At 43.8% G+C, this 20954-nt stretch overlaps 2 protein-coding genes across 6 annotated transcripts; one reads left to right on the top strand and one right to left on the bottom strand.

Moving 5' to 3' along the window:
* The first annotated feature begins 371 nt into the window (after positions 1–371).
* LOC106953352 (SLAIN motif-containing protein-like) lies at positions 372–5165 on the top strand. Of its 2 annotated transcripts, XM_015042056.1 has the most exons (7): positions 376–2343; positions 2660–2793; positions 2886–3005; positions 3781–3879; positions 4022–4309; positions 4524–4649; positions 4746–5165. In XM_015042056.1, exons 1-7 carry the CDS (start codon positions 1931–1933, stop codon positions 4994–4996), a joined length of 1431 nt encoding a protein of 476 aa, XP_014897542.1. In that variant the 5' UTR covers positions 376–1930; the 3' UTR covers positions 4997–5165. The 2 variants fall into 2 exon arrangements, with proteins under 2 accessions (XP_014897543.1, XP_014897542.1); XM_015042057.1 differs by lacking the exon at positions 2886–3005 and having other exon boundaries at positions 372–2343.
* A 1337-nt stretch (positions 5166–6502) lies between these two features.
* On the bottom strand, positions 6503–20701 carry taf1 (TAF1 RNA polymerase II, TATA box binding protein (TBP)-associated factor). Of its 4 annotated transcripts, none has more exons than XM_015042051.1 (41): positions 20386–20701; positions 20097–20211; positions 19862–19985; positions 19654–19770; positions 19352–19471; positions 18974–19215; positions 18634–18849; positions 18075–18317; positions 17766–18006; positions 17518–17625; positions 17264–17431; positions 17045–17172; positions 16470–16577; positions 16194–16367; positions 15725–15898; positions 15520–15624; positions 15225–15425; positions 15006–15147; positions 14692–14822; positions 14513–14593; positions 14281–14430; positions 14071–14190; positions 13710–13885; positions 13379–13611; positions 13092–13299; positions 12817–12988; positions 12451–12662; positions 12232–12340; positions 11154–11252; positions 10890–11067; positions 10726–10793; positions 10524–10646; positions 10309–10401; positions 10116–10200; positions 9966–10033; positions 9381–9497; positions 8969–9076; positions 8682–8777; positions 7835–8045; positions 7222–7387; positions 6503–7110 (listed from the first exon to the last, which is right to left on the bottom strand). In XM_015042051.1, the coding sequence occupies exons 2-41, from the start codon at positions 20208–20210 to the stop codon at positions 6888–6890; spliced, it is 5952 nt and encodes a 1983-aa protein (XP_014897537.1). In that variant the 5' UTR covers position 20211; positions 20386–20701; the 3' UTR covers positions 6503–6887. The 4 variants fall into 4 exon arrangements, with proteins under 4 accessions (XP_014897537.1, XP_014897538.1, XP_014897539.1 ...); XM_015042052.1 differs by having other exon boundaries at positions 12823–12988; XM_015042053.1 differs by lacking the exon at positions 8969–9076.
* Between the last annotated feature and the right edge of the window lie 253 nt (positions 20702–20954).

Raw genomic sequence — 20954 nt, 5'->3', positions numbered from 1 at the left:
TAGGATGTGTACACAGTAACTAAGGCAATTTGACGTAGCAGAATGATGCTTTGAAGTTTTTTATTCTTATAGTACCAATCAGCGGCAACCAGTTTGTGGTGAGTTCTGTGTGCTGTAAGTTTCAGCCATGCAAGCTGTTCGGGTCTTTTTTTAAATTATTATTATTGGTAAACCTATGGAAGTAATTACTTTTTTTCAAACTCACTCATTGGCTTTGGGCTACTTTCTGTAAAGAACATAATTCAACACATAAAACACCCGAAGCTGATACAACTTTGTGTATATTAATGCTTCTTTTTCTGCCCGTTGCTTGTGTGTTTGTGTGTGCGTGTGCGTGTGTGTGTGTGTGTGTAAGTGGAGGGGAGAGGCTGTTATAAAGTGTGTGTTTCTTGTTACCAGAGGCGTGTCTACAGTTGTCTGCAAACTGTAGACGTGTGGCACACTAAAATTGCAATTTCATCTAAATGTTCTCTGGAGTCTTAGATTACAAAACTATTTATTAACCCAAACACATGAATATGTTTAGCATGCAAAAACTCTGCAGTAGATTTGGTTGTTACAGTGGCAGGGCACAGACTAATTTTTCTAGTTACATGATTAGCCTGTTTAGCTTAGCATAGCTTAATTACAACTCTGGTTTTAGCACCGTTATGCTAACTCTATTCAACTGATCAACTTTATGGGTGAAATTTCTAGTAAAGGCTCAATAAAAATAGAAAAATAAGTTCTTATAAAGCCTAATACATTTAAAGACAAGGTACATTTGAAGACAAGGTACACAGCTGCTGAGATTTAAAACTGAAAGGTTGTTTTTTTTTTTTTTCTATTTCATGATGTCCACACAATGAGAGTCATGGATAAACACATCAACAGATGAAGGTGTTCATCTTCGGAGCCATGTCAAAGGAGACCATTGTCTTCTGCGCCTTTACGACATACACATTTGTTTATGCACTGAACCACGCCTGGGTCATTCAAAGGTTCGAAAGGCCTTCACCTTTTCACGTCAACACGTTATTCCTCCTACGATCTGACAGAGTGGATTTATGTGGTGAAATGAATGTGTACTAAATTAAAGACCTTGTTTTTCTGCTGCTTTCTATCCCACATCATCTGTTCTGTACGTGTACAAATGTATCATTTTCATGTCGTTACATTTATCTGAACTCTTTTCTTAGCTGGCGTTTAACCCAAAGAACGTTTTGATCTTCACACTTTGTGAGTGAAGAAGAAGAATCTTGAGTTTAACTTGGTAGTAAGGAAAGCTGTAAATAAGTCCGCTAATCCGCCTGTGGATGAAAACCACACCTCTCAGTCTGGCCTTTCTCAAGTCAAACCAAGTCAAATTAATGTTTTGACCTTCTCAGCTCCCGTCACTGTCCACAGTAGGGTTCTGTTGTTTGTCTTACTACAATGTGGGGAGCCTCTGCGGGTCCCACTTCATAATCTCATCGATGGTCTTTGGACAATCGAGGTCATCAGGGATCAGAATCCAACAGAACTTGGCATAAGAACCACAACAAATCCTCAGCAGCGTCTAACACTTAACAGAGGGAAGGCAACATAAAGATAAAGACGTGGAACATGGTGATGTGTGCTACTGGCTATTTCTGCTGCCTAAATTTAGTATCAATATGAGCCTTGACTGTGTGATGTCTACTGGGTCGCTCTTTCTTAGCGGCTACCTGTGGTAATCCACTTAAGCTCATGATGCTTCTCTAAATCCATCCAATCTGTTGAGTCCCTCATTTAACAACCTCACTCAATAAATCTGGGTCAATAGACGTTACCGCTGCTGTGTGTGATGAACAAAACCAGCAGAATTTCCCATCTATAAATCGCTGTTTTAGCAATAGCAACTGAAGATTTTATCAATGTTCCCAGATGGGAGCTTGGAGCCACAAGGAGGTTTGAGGATTTTGCACGGAAAATGGAGCATCAAGACCACACGAAAAGCAGCTGGAGAGAATACTTGTGCAGTCAAACCCAGGCAGAGCTTGGTGCCAAGGCGAACTGGCCCGAGATCGGTGGCGAAGTGAAAAGCAGCAATGCACATCTGGACGAACAGGTGCATCTGTACCGCAACGTCTGGACTGATTCTGAGCCAGCAAGAGTCAAGAACTGGACCGGCAGATCATTTGCCATGGATGCTAGAATAAGACTTGATAGTCTGAAGTCTGGGTGTAATTCACCGCAGCCCTGGGGTAACTCAGACGACTCTTTCTACTACTATGACAGTGAAAAAGACCTCTGGAACGGCGGACACGTAGAGGAAGAGCAGTCTGCTTTGGACGAGGTGGAGATCCTTGACATGGAGGAAAGCATAGGAGATGAAGAGAGCTGGTAGGTTCTGCTAGGAGGGAGTTTCCTTGAGGTGGCCTTGTGGTTATTTATGTATTTACACCAATCTTGTCTAAATTATGAACTTCAGAAGGCATGTTCAAATCTTTGATTTATCACTTCGGTGAAGTTTGCAAAAGTTTTTTTTTTTTTACATTTTGTCAAGTTACAACCACAAGCATTCATTTATTTGTTTTAGACTCTTTTGGATTTCATGCTGGACTAGATGTGGCAGAAAACAAACACTCTGCATCACCCCGAACACCCTGAGCAGAAAATGCCTGAGGCGTATAAATAGCCCACGTTGTTTTTCTCACAGGTTATATGAGCCTCCAAACAGGCCGTCGTTCGAAGAGAGGGAGCCTGCTCTCAGGTGGTGTCGACACGTTCTGGATAACCCCAGCCCCGAGATGGAGGCTGCCCGTCGTGGGCTGATGAACAAACTGGATCCAAGTTAGAAATCAGCCTCACACACTTAGGATCTTACAAATGTTAATCTGAAATGTGGTATGGTCATTGGTTTGCTTTATTTCTACTATCGCCAGGATCAAGATATTACTTCTGCAGACATGCAGCAGTTTCCCCTCATTCCCCGAGTGTCTCCTTGGGTTTTGCTCTGGACAAAACATCAGTCAACACGTCACTCAGTGACTCTGGCAGCTTAGGTAAAAGCTGCAGTTAAGCGCCGGCATATTCTCTTTAGACAATTTGCAGAAATGCAAAACTTTCTTACTCAGAGAAGCGCTGAGCAATATGTCAAAAGGTCAAGTTTAGGACACAATGTGGGCGGGACTGCAACATGTTTCTTCCACAGCTATGGTGGTTCTACAGAAAATAGTCCAAAGGTGGTCTAGTTTTGCAAAAGAGTTGAACTATAATAATAAGATAATAAGATTGAGAACATCAATCACATTGGTATGATCTATAGAAGCACATAGTTGGGTGTATTATTTTCAAGATAAACACTAGTTAGGAGAACACATCAGAACTCTTTAAGAGTTCCTATTACACCCTAAATAAATATGCAGAAAACCCTGCAGAATGATAAAGCACACAAAAAAGACAAGCTCTAACCTGACAGAGGAAAGGCAAAAAGGAAGTAGACAGAAAACAAGGAAGTCGACCTACGCAGTCTTCCAGTATGTCAAACAATTACTATGATATTGTGGAAACGACACAGTGGAGTTTATTAAAAACCTCCCAACATGTTGTGTTAGCGGGACGTGGACCATAACAAGGAAGCGATGCCGTGCATCTCAAAAGGTCAGACTCGTGGCTTTGAAGCTTTTCATTAAAAATGTTATGCAAAAAGTTACAAAATACGTAACAGTAAGAACTCTAAATAACTTTTCTTTTTTAAATGAATATGTTTCCCACGGCCTAGATCTGACACTGTAGCACAGTTATCACAAAAAGGTTTCCATTTCTTACTTTGCATAGATCATGTTAAGGTGACCCACCCTGATGACTTCATGACCACAAGCTACAGACTACAGGATATAACAGATGTCCACATAATGGCCAGAATACAGGAAGACAGTGAGTATAAAGAACATAAGGGACCTGGTGGCATCTGTTTCAATTATCTTTCAGCTGGGTAATCCATGACTTTTTCTAGATTATTTTACCCCTTGCGCCTAAACGAGGTCGGACTATAAGACTTGTTGCTCTCGCTTTTCAGGTTTAAGACAGGACTATATTTCCATGCCTGCTGCAGCTCTCTTGAGGAGAAACTCAGACGTGTTTTCCTCATTTTTAAACACCGAGGCTGACCATGCTGGTGACGTCAGTTCCAGAAATAAAAGCACTGCTCCAGACTGTGCCTGCAAGCCCGGTCTGACAGCTGCAGGCTCGTTCAGCTGCAAGTTACCAACGCCGGCAGCTAAGCAGGTCGGCCAAAGCCCAAAACTGACCAAACTTCACCAGCAAGTAACCCAGTTCAAGCTGCTGAGGCTTGCCCAGAATAAAGGTACACACACACACACACACACACACAATCACAACTAAATTGTACCACAATGCACAACTCATGCGGTAGGCTATGGAGAGAGTTATTACAGATTTTAAACCAGTGTTTTCATATTGATCTGCAGAACTTTCTGTTTTAGTTATTGGTTAGGATTTTCCACTGCTTTCTTTAGGGGTGAAAAGTGGTAGTAAATCTGATCCTTTCCCGCCTGCAGCATCCCCAGGCAGGATGAGGTCACCTCTGCAGACAAGCCTGCGCTCTCTCCAGGCTGTCAGGAACAGCAGAAGTTTAGAGGTTGATGTCAGCCAACCTGCTGGCCAAAGCGACCGCCATCCCCCAGGTTTCTATCATTCCCCGCCGTCGACAGACTACAGAAATAAGTTTGATCTGTTTCCACGTCTCTCATTACGTCTAACCACTTAACCCTGCGTCGCAGTTGTCCCGTCTTCCGGAACAGCGTCAAGCCTTGCAGCATATCTGAACTCCAGCGACATCGCCTGCTTGGCGAGAGAGTTCCCAGACAGAGTAACGGCGGTGAAAAGACTGCAGAGATCCCAGTCCCTCAGTCCCAGCAGGATTGCTCACCCTTCCAAGGGATACCTGTCTGTTCGTGGGCGAGTTTTTGCCTCGCCAGACAGGGTGTCCACCGCGGCCTGGGGCAGGCATGCCTCATCCGTTCAAAGGTGAAAATTTGCCACTGGGAAATCCCCGTTAGACAAACTAATGAGGAAGAACAGTAAAAGTGGCTTTTTAACTTCAAAACCTCAATGTGTTTTATGTGACTAACACAAAGTAGTGCGTAGCTGGGAAGTAGAAAGCAAGTGATTGTTTTTAAAATAAAAATCTGTAATGTGTGGCGTGCTTTTTTTTGTTGTTGTTGTCCCAACTGTTTACAGGACAACTATTGATCCAATATCCTAAACGTTCACCCTCTCACAGAGGTTTGTTGATTCTCCAAGACGTGGCCGACAGCCTAAGCTGAATGGAGAGAAGCAGCCGAGATGCTCGTGGTTGCCCATCAGTTTTTGTGTATCAGTACGTGCGGGGTAGATGTGTGGAAAAGATTAAATGATGAACTCAAGCAAAGTACAAATATAAACCAACGTAAAAATATGGCAGGAAATCACCAGATCTTTTATTGTCTACCTGCTCCTTTTCAAACAAATTGTGTAAAATTGCATAAAAGTTGGCATGATTATTTGTCTTTTTTACTTTTTGTCTGCTCTGTTCAAATAATCTGTTTACAGGACAACCATAGGCTGCAGCTTAGGATAGGAAAGGTATTGCTGAAGGAAACTCAGACGGGGGCAACACTTGCTTGCCACAAAGACGTTGGCTGCTCGAGGTGAAATCAAAATCATCATGTGGTTTCTTTAGGTGAAGTTTCTGATTGGTTAAACTCTGAATGTAACGTTAAAGAACATAAAACGCTTACACGATAAACTTTGCTCATATGCTGAACCTGATGAGACACCTGAAAAGCTATAATCTGAAACAAGAGTGATTATGTTGAGATGCACTGTGCAGAAATCTTATTTGTGCAGATTGAAGGTTGGTATGAAAGTGGAAGTGGCAGTGAAACTTCTCTTCAGGGCGGCTGACAACAGAACGGTCTGCTGTGAGCAGAATGATTGCAACAGGAAGTGTGCAATTTACCATCACCATGCCAAAAACGTCACACGAGTAAACATCGTGTGAAACAAAGTGTCAGCAGCCGGAAACAGAGGCCAAGAGCAGGTTAGCATTTAAAGAGGATGTCCTTCAGATTTAGTCTACATGCTGCAGGTCAGAGGGAGAGGGCTCTTTTTCTCATTTCAAGCTTGTTCACTCACTTTTATTCGTAACATTTCTACCAGTCTGTACCTTTGACTTCTTCTATTTCAGTGGAGAGACAAGTAGTAAGGATCACATTTGACTTGTTCTTGAAAGCGCCATCTGCTGTTCAAAGCCTGAATTGGAGAATCTACAATTTTCTACAAATGATCTCCAATCGACACACTTACTTCAGCTGGACAAAACATACATTTAAAAAGAACTGAAAAGTATTCTTTAGAGTCCCCAGAAAAACAAACAAACAAAATAATAATAATAATAATTTGTAGTTTTAGTTTGTTTTTCATATATATCCAACCTTTTTCCTTGTTTTAAAATAATTGAATACCTGAACTTTTCTGCAAAAAATATTTCATCAAACAAACTTGTAACTGGAGTTTTATTTTTGACTGCAGTTTTAGACATTTTTATAGTTCTTCAGTTTTATTTTTACTTTGATGGTAGCCAAGAAACAGCCAACAATTATTGCATACTAAATTCAGTTAAAACGGTAAAAAAACAAACAAGCGAGCTCACACCTCCATGTTGGAATCCGCCATGTTGGATATTATTCAGTTTATATAAAAAGGAACAAGCTATAATTTACAATGCTCTGCTCTCTAAAGGTTCCACAGTAGCGGCGATCACCATTTACAAAATGTTTGTACATACAGTATTTACCTGAGAAATCTGATTTCTCTGTTTTGAAACTGGAATTCCAACAGTGCTGAAGTTGATCAAGTCCAGTCAGGAAAATGAAATCCGGCTAATTATCAGAGTCCATGTCACTGTCTCCTCCGATGGATCGGAACTCCTCGCTGTCTTCGTCTTCGCTGAGCTGGACTTGGGACAGGACAGCCGGGCCTCTTCGCCGAGCCTCATCTTCCTCGTCTTCCTCCTCCTCCTCGCTGACGCCGTACTCTTCGCCGTTTCCCATGCTGGACGGCTGCATCTGGCTGCGACTCTCCGTCTCCTCGTAGCTGCCGTAGCTGAGAGAAACGACGGGGGAGAGAAAAATGCAACATTTTAAAATGACTTTAATGGATGTTAAGCTTTCAAAAGTGAGAAATGTTAGAAAAGACATCTAGTTATTGTTCTACCTGATGTTGCTGTCTTCCATGTGTTCATTACCAACCCCTTCATACGACATCATGCTCTCATCCTGCTCCATGCCCATGCGGGCCGTATCCTGAGCTCTCCGCGGAGGCGCGGGTCGGATGTCCACCTCCCTCTCAGAGTCGCTGCCGCTCTCTGACAGTTGAATGCCTGCAGGGAAACGCAACGCATCAACACACAGGAAGGGAAACGCAACACATCAACACACAGGAAGAGAAACGCAACACATCAACACACAGGAAGAGAAACGCAACACATCAACACACAGGAAGGGAAACGCAACACATCAACACACAGGAAGAGAAACGCAACACATCAACACACAGGAAGAGAAACGCAACACATCAACACACAGGAAGGGAAGCGCAACACATCAACACACAGGAAGAGATGCTTTAAGGTCACAAGTGAAATCCTAAATTTAAGATGCAGCTGTTGAAAGGCAATGGATTTAAGCCGTGGGAAGAGTTAAAATGCAGAGCCTTGCAAAAGTACTCAAATGCTTAGCAGGAGGACAATTACAAATATATACATTCTGGAAACTCCTTAAAACCCCGTCCAGTTCAAGTATTTTGATGTCGTTTCTGATGACCTCACCAGAGAACGGGTTGTCCCCTTCTTCGTCGCTGGCGTCATCCTCTACGTCGGACATGAGCAGGTCCTGGTACAGCACACTGGACTGGGCCGGGTGGGTCAACCGCCCGTGTCCTCGCTCGTCGTCGTCCTCGACGTCGTGCAGCCGCCTGCGAGGCGGCAGCAACATCTCTTCGTCGTCTTCGTCCTCCAGATCTCCATAGGCATCCTCTGCCTGGAAAGCAAACAAGGAAATGAAAGCGTGAAAGGTAAAATTACGATTTCGTGAATAACAACAGAACTAACGATTATGTTAGCGACTGAATACGCTATTGATTATCCTTACAGCTGGATAAAAAAAATTGGCTCATTCTGACGTTTTTTTTTATTTATTTTTTTTTTATTTAAGCTATTTTTTTATACAATATTAGAAATAAATTAAAAGATGCAAATAGACAAATAATTTGGAAAAACATTGACTTATCATCAATACAGTGTAGGGACTGATCTGTGATTAGTCTTTGGATTAATAATTAGATAGCAAAAGGTGGTTAAAAAGATTTATTTATTTATGCAGAATTTGAACCGACTGAAGCTAAATCTATGCCACTAGAGACGTTTTTGGTAGAATATATTTACAGAGAGACCTTTTAAAATCTTTCATGCAAAAAAAAATAAATAAAAAAAAAAATATATATATATATACATAGTACATTTTATGTTTCTTTACTCCTCTGAGTATGTTGTCCTTTCAGTAATTTGCCTTTTTTTATGCCCCACTTACAGTTAATCAACTACTAAATAAGTTTTCTTTCAGCACGATCCATCCCCATGTTTTCATTTTCACCTATAAGTAATTGATCTTTCTTACAGGAGCAGGAGTCTTGGGTTTCCCGTCATCTTCCTCCTCGAAGCCCTCGATGTCCACGTCCGAGTCCTCCTCTCCTGGTCTCCTCATGTGCCGTCCCTGAGAGCCAGAACGGAACAAAAATAATCACAAACAGTCCAGTTTTTACTGAAATGAAAGCATATTATATATATATATATATATATATAAAAAGCTTTGTACTGGACAACTCTTTTGGTAAGCAGGTAAAATAAATTGCCCAATGCTCTGAGGAAAGTCTGAGGAGAGGTGGCATGTGTCTCCCTCCGTACCTGCCCCCCTCTCTTCTCTGGAGCAACCAACAGAGGTCCCTCAGAGAAAAGGCTGCTGGGCTCTCTGGGTAGACTCCCTGAAGCCACGCTGTCAAACAGATCAGCAGGCTGGCCAACACCACACACAGTGGCATACACAAACAAAGAGAAAGGAAATGAAGGCAGGAGTGAAGCACAGGAAACACGTTGGAAAGTGGGGGAGGGGAAAAAAACAAGGAGACACTGTGGTGAAGAAACCAGACTGCGCAAATACAACATAACAATTTGGAGGGGAGCGCTAGTAGAGCAAAGAAGTCAGAAAACAGGGGCAGGAATAACAGTGAACGATGCAGCAAGGAATCTACTGCGTGTACAACAACGTTCGCTTCTATCCTGTATGCCGGCAGCCTGACCGGGCCGCGGACGCGCTCACCTGCGGCGTGTACGGCCCGGGCGTCATTGGGTCCAGGCTCTCCAAGTCTGCTGCGTCCAGAGCTGCTTCCTTGGCTGTGGAGATGTCCTTCTCCAGCTGGGTCAGGTGCTCATCGTACTGAAAAGAAACGAAACGTTATTTCAGCGAAACGTCTACCCTCTAGTGTCAAACGTTTCGAGAAAATAAAAAAAAATAAAAAAAATAAAAATGTCAGAGTTAAAATCACATTTCAATTTCCTCTAAAGTGATACTTGCGTGACAAGAAAAAAACCCAAAACAAAACAGAATTCAATCACATTGTATGTGTCAAAAATGGTTCCTTTTACTTCACAAAAAAAAAAAAACAACAGAAAATACAGAAGAGAACTGGTGGACGGATAAATAAAAAAGGATGGATTGATGGATAAATGAATGCACAGAAAAGACTTGAACACTGGCAGAGGGAATAAAGTTTGGGGATCCGATACGTTTTCATTAAAATCCAGACTTTTAAAGAATCTTAACTGTTTTACTTTAAAAAGATCCCTAAAAGATATTGTCACCGGTTTCTACATAATGATAATCTGTATAACAAATAAAACTTACCTCTGCTAAGGTCCCTTTGCACACATTTACAATCTCCAGGGCGGTCTTGGTGTACGGACTGTCTGGACCTGTTCAAAAGGCACATTCTGTTACATGTTGTTCCACACAAAGTAAAAAAAAAGACATACAAAAAAACCCCAAAACAAGCACCATTGTATTTGATGCTGTTGGCGTGGATGAGACTGACATCTGAAAGGAATATTTCCCGATTCTGGTATTTATGCTTGGAGATGTTCTGCAGAGCAAAAAAAAAAAAAGACGGCAGCATTTTAGTAGTCTCAGCCTGATTTCTTTATAATGTTGACACTTTTTAAAAATCACAGCCTTTTCGTTAGTGTCTCACCTTCCGGATAGACTCCAGATCCATAGGATTCACAATAACCTTATAGTAATCCGGCACAAACTTTTTGTTGACAGGATGGTGAAACGGCCACGACTGTTGAAGGAAACGGTGTGAGAGGAGAGGAGAGGAGAGGAGGGAACGAGCGAGAATCGATCCCATCACGGATCAAACACTCTGCATGTTGTTTCTAGTGAGAAAGGGCGGAGCAGACTCACGTCGGGAACCACCATCATTTTCTGAGTCACAATGTTGTCCAGGATGAAGGAAAACGCCACCTGGTCGTCGTCATCCAGAAGGGGGTTGATCGCTTTCTCCAGCCTCACCAGCCGATCCTCTTTCTGCCGCCGCAGGCAGAAATGCGACGGTTATGACCGAAACTAATAAAACTAGAAGGACATACTGCTTCTTTTAACTCACCTCTTTCAGCTTAGCGTCACACAGGTCAAGCATGGACTGGGCCACTTGTGTAATGGGATGTTTGGCTCCTGGTGTGGGTGAAGAAGAAAAAACACAGATCATTCTCAAAACACTGATGGGGAAAATTCGAAGGCACGCGAAGAGAGTTTTGGATCCAAAGTCACCGTTGTACGTGGCGCTGTTCTTGACGATGAGCTCCACGGCCTCCCGGAACTCCTCCCTCGACGGGTACATCCGCTTCCGCACGTTCTCCCTCAGCGTCTGCAGGTCCATGGGCCGACTGATTATCTTGTAGTAGTCCTTGACCACCTTGGCGTTGACCGGGGTGTGGAAAGGGTACGTCTAGATTTGGAGAGAGAGGGGGGGGGGAGGTTTGATGAGACTGGGCAGGGAGAAGCACAAACTGGAGCATGTTTCTGAGATCTTACGTTGGGGTGATCCCGCATGTCGTTGATGATTCCCTCCAGCACCGAGGACAGGGTGACCATGGGGTCAGTGCGTCTGCGGTGGATCGCCTTGTGTGGTTTCTGTTACAAGAAAAAAAAACAAGAAAAGAAAAACACGTCAGAGCGTCTTATTACCAGGAAACAAAACTTTCAACATTTATCCACATAGGGGGTCAAATGGTTTTGTCTGGCTCATAGCAAGAAATCAAAACTTGTACAACCTTAAACCTGCCATGACAGGAAAATTGAAGGCAGCTAATTAAAAATTTGCTTCAAAGGGAAATGATACGTACTACACTCGGTGTCTTTTTCTTTAACCAGGTTTTTTGCTTTCATTTTAATATCCTGTGATTATGTCAAAAGCAGACGTGGGTACATTTAACCCTAGTGAAATAAAGAACGTATGAAACATGCATCCTGTTTTTGTTGAATGAGAGGAATGAACATTTTTCATTGAGAAATTGATAGACTCCAAAAATCCAGGACATAATATGTTATAACAGGACATTCCTATTTAAAAATGACTTTTTTTTTTACTGTTTAATCAAAATATTGTATTCACATTATTCTTGAGCAGGTAGAAAACTTTGAAATGAACATTTTTTGGACTTTTAAGTAAAAAACAAAAACAAAAAGAATTGCAGCTAAAGGGAACTTTAAACTTGACAACTTCAACTCAGTGTGCAAAAACGTTTTAACTCCACCATTGTTGACCAAAACCTTTCTTTTAACTCGGATACAGAGTCGTGGTCAAAAGTTTGCAGAGCAACAGTTTTTCATAAACTTTACAGTTTCGGTTTCTAATAGAGCCTCTGTTGCCCTGAAGAGCTTTTGGATAAACTGCAATTAGTAGCAAAGTTCATAAAAATGAGTTCAATCACATTTTGCACTGTGTTCCACTTGCGTATTTTGTGGTCTTTTAACCCTTTAACCTTTTTGCGCATCACTTTCCTGTCTGCGCGTTAACCTTTAAATTCTTCTGCTTTAATTTACTGTTTTGATTCTTTTATAGTTTTGGCCAGTGCTAGGAGTGAACTGAATGTTTGACAATCGTGCTCACATTGAGGTAATCACAATGGACCGCACTGCCAACGCGTCTCTTCTTCTTTGGTGGCAGCTGCTGTTTGGGAAACTTGAGCACCAAAGACTTCCTGCGCACCTCATCAGCACTGTTAAAAGAAGCAGCAGCAGCTCACGTGTGTCAAACAGGATAAAACATAATGCATAAGGCATGTACATGTTATGAGAATAGATTAGAAATGAAATAACAATCTGCTACCTTTCAATGAGCTGCTTGCCCAGTACAATCTTAGTGCCCTCCACCTTGATGAGTTCCTCGTTGTCGTTGTGGATCACGGTCTTTTCCAGCTCCTCCTCCTGCTCCTCCGTCATGGCGACCGGGTTGGAGGGCGGGGCGTTGGTTTGGTAGTACAGCGGGCAGAATTTGTTGGTCCTCATGTGACCAATGGCTCCACACGCGCCGCACTTCAGCTAGAAAAACAAAAAACAAAAGACACAGGAGCAAACACTGAGGAACACGATGATAATCGTGATCAGTATGTGCTGCAAACTGAAACTATATAAACTCAAAGTGAGCTCGTAAAAGGGAAAGAAAATGTCTATAGAACTGAATCAGCAAGCTTACTTTTACCTTGAGGTCTGGTCTCTCCTTGACCTTCTTGGACTTCTTCTCCGGCGGTCCTTTGATCTTGTCTTTCTCTTGGTTTCTCTTCAGCCTCCTGAGCTGCTCTTGAATACGCCGGCGCTCCTTCCTCATCTCCTCCCTGTGCTGCTCATCGAAGAGGGCAAACTTTCGTCTGAAACCACAAAAAAAAAAAAAAAAGACAGAATGAAGGGTGAGAGGGATCCATGTCCTCCTTAAACTGACCTAAAACTCTGGGACCGAAAGCCGAAACTCACATAAACTCATCGTCCTTGGTGGTTCTGATCCGGGTGTAGGCGTCGATGACGGCGGCTTTGCGAACCGTCTCGCAGCGCACGTACTCTTTGCCGTCCTCGTCCCTGAAGGTGCGGTAGATCTTGAGTCGTCGCCCCGTGGCCGACGAGTTCAGGCTGGTGACGGAGGACGTGTCGTCGTCTTTGTGGGAGCTGGTGGACAAGGCGCTGGCTGAAAAGGGAAGGACGGTCGCACGAGGAGTCAGAGACGCACGTTTGTCCTTGTTCCGCCGAAGAGCTCGTTTGCTTACACAAGCCTTTGCGGCGCTCCTTGCGTCCCTTGTTGTCGCGGTCGCTCTCCTCGCCCATCAGCATCCTCTGCAGTTCTTTCCTCTCCTGCTCCTCCCTCTCGCGGGAAAGCTGCGAGCTGGTCTTTTTGTTCTGCAGCATGTTCTCGATGTTCTTACCCATCTCCTCAAAGTCGCTATCTTCAGCTGAGCTGCTGTCTGTGTCTGTGGACAACACCTCCGTGGACTCCAACACTCTGCCATCGAGGGGTGAAGATAATAAGAAAAAAATAACTTAAAACTCGCACAGGGTGATTTCACGGTAACAAATATGACGCTACAGAATAAGCCCCACTTGTTCTGCAAGTCAAAGATCCTCTGGCACTCCTCCTTGTAGCGCTCCTGGTGTTCGGCGACAGAGAAGCGAGAGCCTCGGGCGAACTTGCTCATCGGGCCTTCGCCTGACCGTGCCTGCTCCGTGGACATGGTCCTCACCACGTCGATCACCTCCCAACGGGAAAGCTTCTTGATCTGACACGAGAGCAACAAAAAGAATTGCCGAAAAATGGAGCAAAAAACACCATTCCCAGAGAAAACAGCAGGGCGGCAGCATCGCGATGAGAGGATCTCTAAAGCTGGACATGGCATTCAGCGGTTCCAGCTCTGTATGAGTAACTGTATGTTTGCCAACAAACCAGACATAGTTTGGTTTTTACCTCTTCCTCTGGCACGCCAAATTTGCGAAGGAGCTGCTTGGCGTTCTTCAGAGAGAGCCTCCTCAGGTCAGCGTCCGTCCCCGTCACCGTCTTCTTCACAGGCTGAGGCTCTTTGTCGTCCTGACAAAAACAACAAAGACAAATATATGAAAGAAAAACTTGGGGGGAAAATTATACCGGGATGACGGGAATCTACTTAACAAAACGGACCTTTTGTTGAGTGGGCTTGTTTGGCACTTTCACGTACGAGAAGCCTTCTCCACAGCCGGTGGGATCTGCCACCCCCGTGACCTCCAGCAGACACTTCCCCTTCATGGCGGAGATGAAGGCTCTGGTTGTGTTCCAGGGCGCCGTCCGCACCTGCGGTCCGTGACAGAGTTAGCGTGAAAAACGACGCTTTGCTTCCCTCTTGTCTCAAAACCGCGTTCACGTCGTCAAGCACCTCGTCGTCGATCTTCATTTGAAAATCCTCTTCGTTCTCCTCTTCTGGAGCAAAGAAAGACTTCTCGCCGTATCCAGCATCCTGCAATGGATGGAAAACACAAAGTTAAACAGAACACATCATTTACTTTTGTTCTGTTTTATCCCCCCCACTCCCTAAGACGAGGTAACCATTGTCACCTTAAGCCTCTGCTCTGCAACCAGCATGCTGTAGTAAGAGCAGCACTGCTCTGGAGAAACCATGGCTCTGATTTCTTCTTCTGTGGGCAACCTGAAGTCAGGCTTCAGCACCCACCAGTTTGAGTCCATCCCTGACACAAACACAAGACACTTGGAGTTTTATGTGAGCCAAGTAAAAAAAAAATAAAAAATCCCTGTCTCTCTCTACCATTTCTGATCAACACTAGATAAAAACACATGTTGAAACCATGTGTGAATGTCTAACGTTTTCCTCCCAAATTCTGTGTGTGTGTGTGTGTGTGTGTGTGTGTTACCTGTACGCTTGAAGTCAGCGCAGAGCTTGAGCCGCTTCCTGATGCTGCTCTCCGAGTGCGAGGGAAAAGCTTTCTTTATATCCTCCATGCGGATTCTCCGAGGCCGGTCTTTGCTCTTCCAGAACAAGCGGTAAATGAACACCTGCAGGGAACACGGATGAACCTTCAGCAACATCAAGAGGTGAGGTCAATGCGCCGCGGCGAGACGAATGCACCGACCTGCAGGAAGTCTCTGATGTGAGTGTTGGCGCGCTTGGAATTTGGACCTGGAACCTCAAACAACGGGCACTCCTGACCGACGACGAAAATGTCCACGAGCTCCCTGATGTAGTAGCCGTGTCGAGTTCGTATGACGAGGAAATCCGTCTCCGGCATCTTGTGCAGGTATATTGGAGCCCGGAAGAGGTTGTTTTCAAACGCCTTTAAGGAAAACGACAAAAATCGCGGTGCGTCAGTAGGTCAGAGAGATTTTATCTAACTGTTTATACATAATCAAAAACACGGAGATGCAGACCTGAAGAAGCTGACCAGGATGAAGAGAACCGAGGAAAGGGGAGGTATGGCAATAAACTGTCTCTCCGTATTTACAGTCGGGCGCTCCCGGATCCTTTCCGGGTTTCTGCGGGACACAGGAACGTTGCCATTTACAAACGCGTTTATATGACGACCGGGTACGAACGGACATAAAGTCACAGCTGAAAAACAAAGACACTACTCACCCTCTTGTAGTAGTTTTTGATCTTGCTCGCCATGCCAACCTGCATGATGAGAGGCGGGTATTCCTCGCTGTACTCCGCCAGGATCAGATCCCCGTCTTTGCCGGTCAAGTCCTGCGGCGTTCGCATGAAGAACATGTCTCCGCCGCCCGCCGCCTGGCGCTCCTGCTCTCGCATCTGTTCCCCAAACGCACAGCATATGCGTCGCGTTTATTAACAAGAGAGAGAAAGGAAAAACAGCTAACACTACACAGCCTCGTCGTAGAAGTCCCTGCAGAAGACGGTGAGGGGGAGCTGCTGAATTTCTCTCTGGTTTTGTATTTTTTAGTCATTCCTGTTCCATCTGTGTTCACTAATCTGCTGAATGGTCCCAGAGACCTGCCGTCCCACAGCAGCTGGAATAAATTAGCTTCACGCAAAACAAAAGGATGAATTCACGTTTCGTTTTAAGCGGTGGGTGAGCTTTCTTTACCTTGGCTTTCTTCTTGATGTGTTTGAGCAGCGGCTGAACAGCGTGCGGACCCGGCTGCGCTACAGCTCCGAACGAGTATTTCTTCAGGGCCGGTCGATGGAACTGCCGAAGCTTCATTGGACCCATGTGAGTGGGGAAGAAGGGCTGCCTCAGCTCTAGTGCTGGAATAGAGTGCTGTGCAGGACAGAGAAAGAACTCATTAAAAAAAAAAAAGAAAGAAACAAAGAAAGATTTGGCAGCATACGGTCTAAAGCCCGTTTGGTCTCTGTTAGCTACCTGAATGATGTTGCCACCAAACGTTCCTCTCAGGCCTTGCTGTTTGGGATAGTAGAACTCGTCGTTGGAGAGGTTCCAGGGATCTTTAACTTCAGGTTGGGACATGTTCTGTGATAAATAAATAAAATAAAATAAAAAAAATGTCATGTTACAACTACTGACTTTGTTACACTGGAATTTAGTCAGCGGCGTTAGCGTAAAAAGTAGATAAATGGAAATAAACTCAATACATTCCAGATGTTTATAAAAGACATTGAAAGCCATGTACTTGTTCCAATCTGGTTCATAAAATTCCCCAAAACTATGAGAAAGTTTGATGCAACATCGCACCAAGTGTGACAAAACTTATTCAGTATAAGTGTGTCATCTTCCACAAGCTGGTCCAAGTTAACACAGCATAGAAAAATCCTAGCTAATGCTCATTTATAGGGGTAACTAGTGTTTTTCCTTAAATCCAACACCTTTACCATAGATATGTATAGTCCCATCTGTTCTGATATTACAAAATGTGTGGTGTGGCAAATACGGTAATTTTAGGTTGTACAATTTCTGTCTGCTGTGATGGAGTGATATACCTGCTGTGGCTCGTCTTTAATCACGCCGGTCTTCCCCAACAGAATCCGACTCTTCTTGATTGCCGTCTCCTTCTTATTCTCCTTTGACGGCGAATGAGACGTCGCCTCCTCCTTTTCGTCGGGGATTTCTAGATGACACAGGAGCTCGGTAAATATCCAACCAAAGTTTAGCATGTTTCGCAGAAGCTGAGATCGGTGAGGTCACGGTTTCTAATTCACCTAGTATTATATTCTCATCGTTGGGATCCAGTGTGAGAACCGGCGGCATGAGGAAGCGGTCCATCTCCTGGTCGTCCCAGATGATGTTGTCTTCCCAGCGGCCGTACACCAACTCCTCGTTGTCAATGGGGAAAATGGAAAACCACGAACAGTCTTCTTCTAGAGAGGCTGCAAGGAGGCAGAAATAAACAATAAACATTAACGTGGAAACTGCACTTAACAGAATGACTGTGCAGAGGAAACTAAAAGGACACCTTGATTGTCGTGGCTGCTTTTTTCCCGCTTCGAGCCAGAGATCGAGGAAGCTTTTGGAATAGGTGGCGGTGTCGGTGGGACCAGCTGGGAATTGCTCCGGGTCAGACCTGAAGGATTATAAAGTTTATGATTTATTCCCTTTTCATGGAACGTGGTGGTGTTGAGAGATTTTCAGCAAAAATAAAAAAAAGCAACTTTTTTTGTAAGATTACGAGGTTTATTTGTGCATCCAGGCGTCTATTCTCACCCTGCTGGGCATTATAAGCGTTAGCATTCCGGGTCATGCTGGAGGGGAGCCATCCTGCCAAGCTGGCCTTCTGAGTCTTGGTCCCCTTGTGTTTCACGTCTTCTCCGTTCCAGATGATGTCGTCCTCCCACTGCAGCTGAGTGACCATTAGGAACAGTTCGTTCTCCAGAACCCGCCTCACTTTATCTCCGTCGCCACCGTCGTCATCATCGACATCCATGCTGTCGTCTTCCTTCTGAGCCTGGGGAAATGTAAAATGGAGAGTCACCACGAGCCGCGTAAGTGTCATCCTCGTCTGTGGAAACAAACCTCTTCAGGAGGTTCTGCTACTTTTTTGGGCAGATCTTGCTCTTCAGCCTCACTGGGCTCATCTTCTCTGAGTTTGAACCCGTAGTTGAAGTTGCTTCCGTCCTCAGGTACTCCCAGCATGTCGTACCAGAGCTGCGCCGGACCGTATCTCCATTCTGCTACTTTAGGTCGAGACTCTGTCTCTTTGTCCGCGTCTCCGGACGTCTGCGAGAACTTTGACTCCACTGGAGCCATCATGGTTATCTAACAACGGGTAGAAAACATGCGAAAAACATGTTTTAAACATTTAGAAAGAAGTGACAAACCACAGTGAAATGGATCTTTCTTTATTTTTGAATGTGTGCGCATCTATCTATAATCAAAAACAACCGATGCAACTGGAAGTTAAGAATAATACTTAGACATTTTAATTCAGGTTTTTATCCTTTAAGATTCAAAATAACTCTTGAAACATTAAAAAAAAAATTTTTTTTTTCCATCCTTAAAATAACTTCAAAAATCATAAAAGCGCTCAAAAATTAAGAATAAACTACAAGACCGTGTAACTCGAAAGCTTTACCTCGTCGTCAGAGAGACAGTGTTCTGGGGGTGGAGGGAGTGCGTACTCATAAATCCATCCGGACTTTTTCTCCTGACTTGGTTCTGAGGCATCTTCCTCTGGCGGAGGAGTCCCTGGCTGAGGGTCTCTGTGTTTCCGCTTCTTCTTCCTGCGGGCGCTCCTCCAAACTGAAGGCATGTTCTTACCAGGACCGAACAGCCGTAAAAACCTAAGAACCTGACATTAATAAAAATAAAATTAAATTAAAAAAAACTCTTAGACTATGCATTTCATTTAAATCTAGCTTAAAAAAAAGACTCAAACAGCATCAGATTAATTTTATGTTTGAAAACTGATTTACCTTGCCAGGCTTAAACTCTGGAAAGAGTTGTGTGACACTCGGTAACGCCTTGGCAGCATCCTTCTGCATGATGCCCGCAAGAGGAAGGGTGAGTCTGTCCGGAGGCCCTAGAACTCCCGAACCCTGGCAGGGCCGCTCCGTCTCCGACTCAGAGTCTGAAGAGCTGCTGAAGTCTACCTTATCAGCAGCGGAAGACGGTGCAATAATGGAGGGCAAGATGATGCCATCGCCCTCTTCCCCAACTGCCAATACAGAGGAAAATTGAAGGCGGAGTAAAGTAGTAATCCAGTGTTCAATAGGTGAAAGACAAGCACAGGTTTTTTGTTTGTTTTTTTTAACAGGCAGCATTTAAAAATATATTTTACAATTTCTTTTTACCATTTGTACCGGTGGGCGATTCTTCTTTCTTAGCTGAAGTAAGAAGACTAGGTGGTGGTGGAGGAGGCATAAGCTTTGAGTCAATATCCTCACAGTCGGCATCATAATCATCCTCATCATCTAGGAGGAAGGAGATTAAAAACGCAGTTACACACCAAAAAATAGAAAGTAAAAGATAAGGTTAAGAAAACAAACAACAAGGGTATCGTACAACCGGAAATTTGGTTTTTAATGCCAAAAAATGACATGTCAGAGCAGAATGTCTGCTGAAACACAATCCTAAATCCTAAATTGGGATTCACCTGTTTTCCTGCTGGGCTGCAAAGACCCCATCGCCTGGTGGTACTTTTTAGTCTCATCCTCAGCAACCTCACTGATGTCAGAGTAGTCCACTGCATCATCTGTGCTTTTCACCCAACCTGCAATAGGAGATACAAAAATATATGGTAAATATACCACATGTGGTTGCTGGTCATAGTCTTGCCAAGCGCTACCATCATACATACTCACCCTCTGAATCCACGCTTACAGATTCTCTGTTTTCCTCCTTATTCTCGCTCTCATTGGCCGTGATCTCGGTGATGAGAGAGCCCAGACCCAAAGTCCCCAAACCAGCAAGATGCTTCTTGGACTCCTGGAGCATGACGATAAGCAAATCAGAGACAAATATTCCCTAAAAACTGGAAAAAATACTCACACACAGAGTATATATAATATTGTAACAAGAAGTCTTGAAAAGGCTCACATTGTCCAGAACACTGTCTCCCTCTAACTGCCCATCTTCATTGATGTTTCCAAACAGAAAGCCAGTGAGGGAAAAGGGTCGGTCCTGGTCTTCATCGCTGTCTGAATCAGACATCCTGCAATAAGAGTAATGACATTATAAACACGCTATCAAACCTCCTCAAACTCTGTCAGGTACTCAGCTAAACCGATGGTACGTAAGCTATGCAACAATGACTACGTTTTACACGTAAATGTTCACGTTACAAGACCTATACTGTATTTAGTGAAGGGAATTATGTTGTACTTACCTTCTCTGGTTCTTCTTGAGATTGTGTATGTTTTGTTTTGGTATTTTCACTGCATGCTAACACAGGCAGCTAAGCGCTAAAAGATTTAGCTAACGATGGTTAAACTCAAAAAGCAGTAATACGTAAGCTAAAAGCTATGTTACTTTGCATATTTCCCCCCGTGCTTAGGTTAAATTGGCCAGGTTATGATAAATAATGTTAATGTATTTAACAAAACCGCGACACAACCCGATTAAATATGAAGTTTTGTTTTTATTTTTGCAACACAGTGAAGCTATCCGTAAACGAGCGGAAACCTCGCCGCGACCCGGATGAACAGCGTGACGCGTTTACGGGCTACTCGGAAATTTGTCGACAGCTAAAATTTCTGTTGAAACTCAAAGAGTAAACTACTGAAGTAAAGAATATGTTCAATAAAGTTAAATAAATAAATAATGTTTGATGGACTCGACCCATTTCGCCTGTCAGAAATTGTGTATTTGAGTCTGGTTTGTGGGCCATTTTGGTATGTGACGTCCACCCCAAAGCAGCTTCTTTACCGTTCTCATGCCACTTTGCAACTAAGTTAA

The sequence above is a fragment of the Poecilia latipinna genome, unplaced genomic scaffold (genome assembly GCF_001443285.1).
Source record: "Poecilia latipinna isolate Pla-1442-1.1 unplaced genomic scaffold, P_latipinna-1.0 Scaffold576, whole genome shotgun sequence".
Lineage (NCBI taxonomy): Eukaryota > Metazoa > Chordata > Actinopteri > Cyprinodontiformes > Poeciliidae > Poecilia > Poecilia latipinna.
This window is presented reverse-complemented; position numbering and strand designations above follow the sequence as displayed.

Excerpts from the sequence above, each read along its gene's own strand:
- LOC106953352 (XM_015042056.1), top strand. The coding sequence starts at position 1,931 with ATGGAGCATCAAGACCACACGAAAAGCAGCTGGAGAGAATACTTGTGC. Across the intron at positions 2,344-2,659 it reads ATAGGAGATGAAGAGAGCTG|GTTATATGAGCCTCCAAACA; the intron begins GTAGGTTCTGCT and ends TTTTTCTCACAG. Across the intron at positions 2,794-2,885 it reads GATGAACAAACTGGATCCAA|GATCAAGATATTACTTCTGC; the intron begins GTTAGAAATCAG and ends TACTATCGCCAG.
- taf1 (XM_015042051.1), bottom strand. The coding sequence starts at position 20,210 with ATGTCTGATTCAGACAGCGATGAAGACCAGGACCGACCCTTTTCCCTC. Across the intron at positions 16,578-17,044 it reads TTAAAGACGAGCCACAGCAG|AACATGTCCCAACCTGAAGT; the intron begins GTATATCACTCC and ends TATTTATCACAG. Across the intron at positions 13,612-13,709 it reads ATCTTTGACTTGCAGAACAA|AGTGTTGGAGTCCACGGAGG; the intron begins GTGGGGCTTATT and ends CCTCGATGGCAG.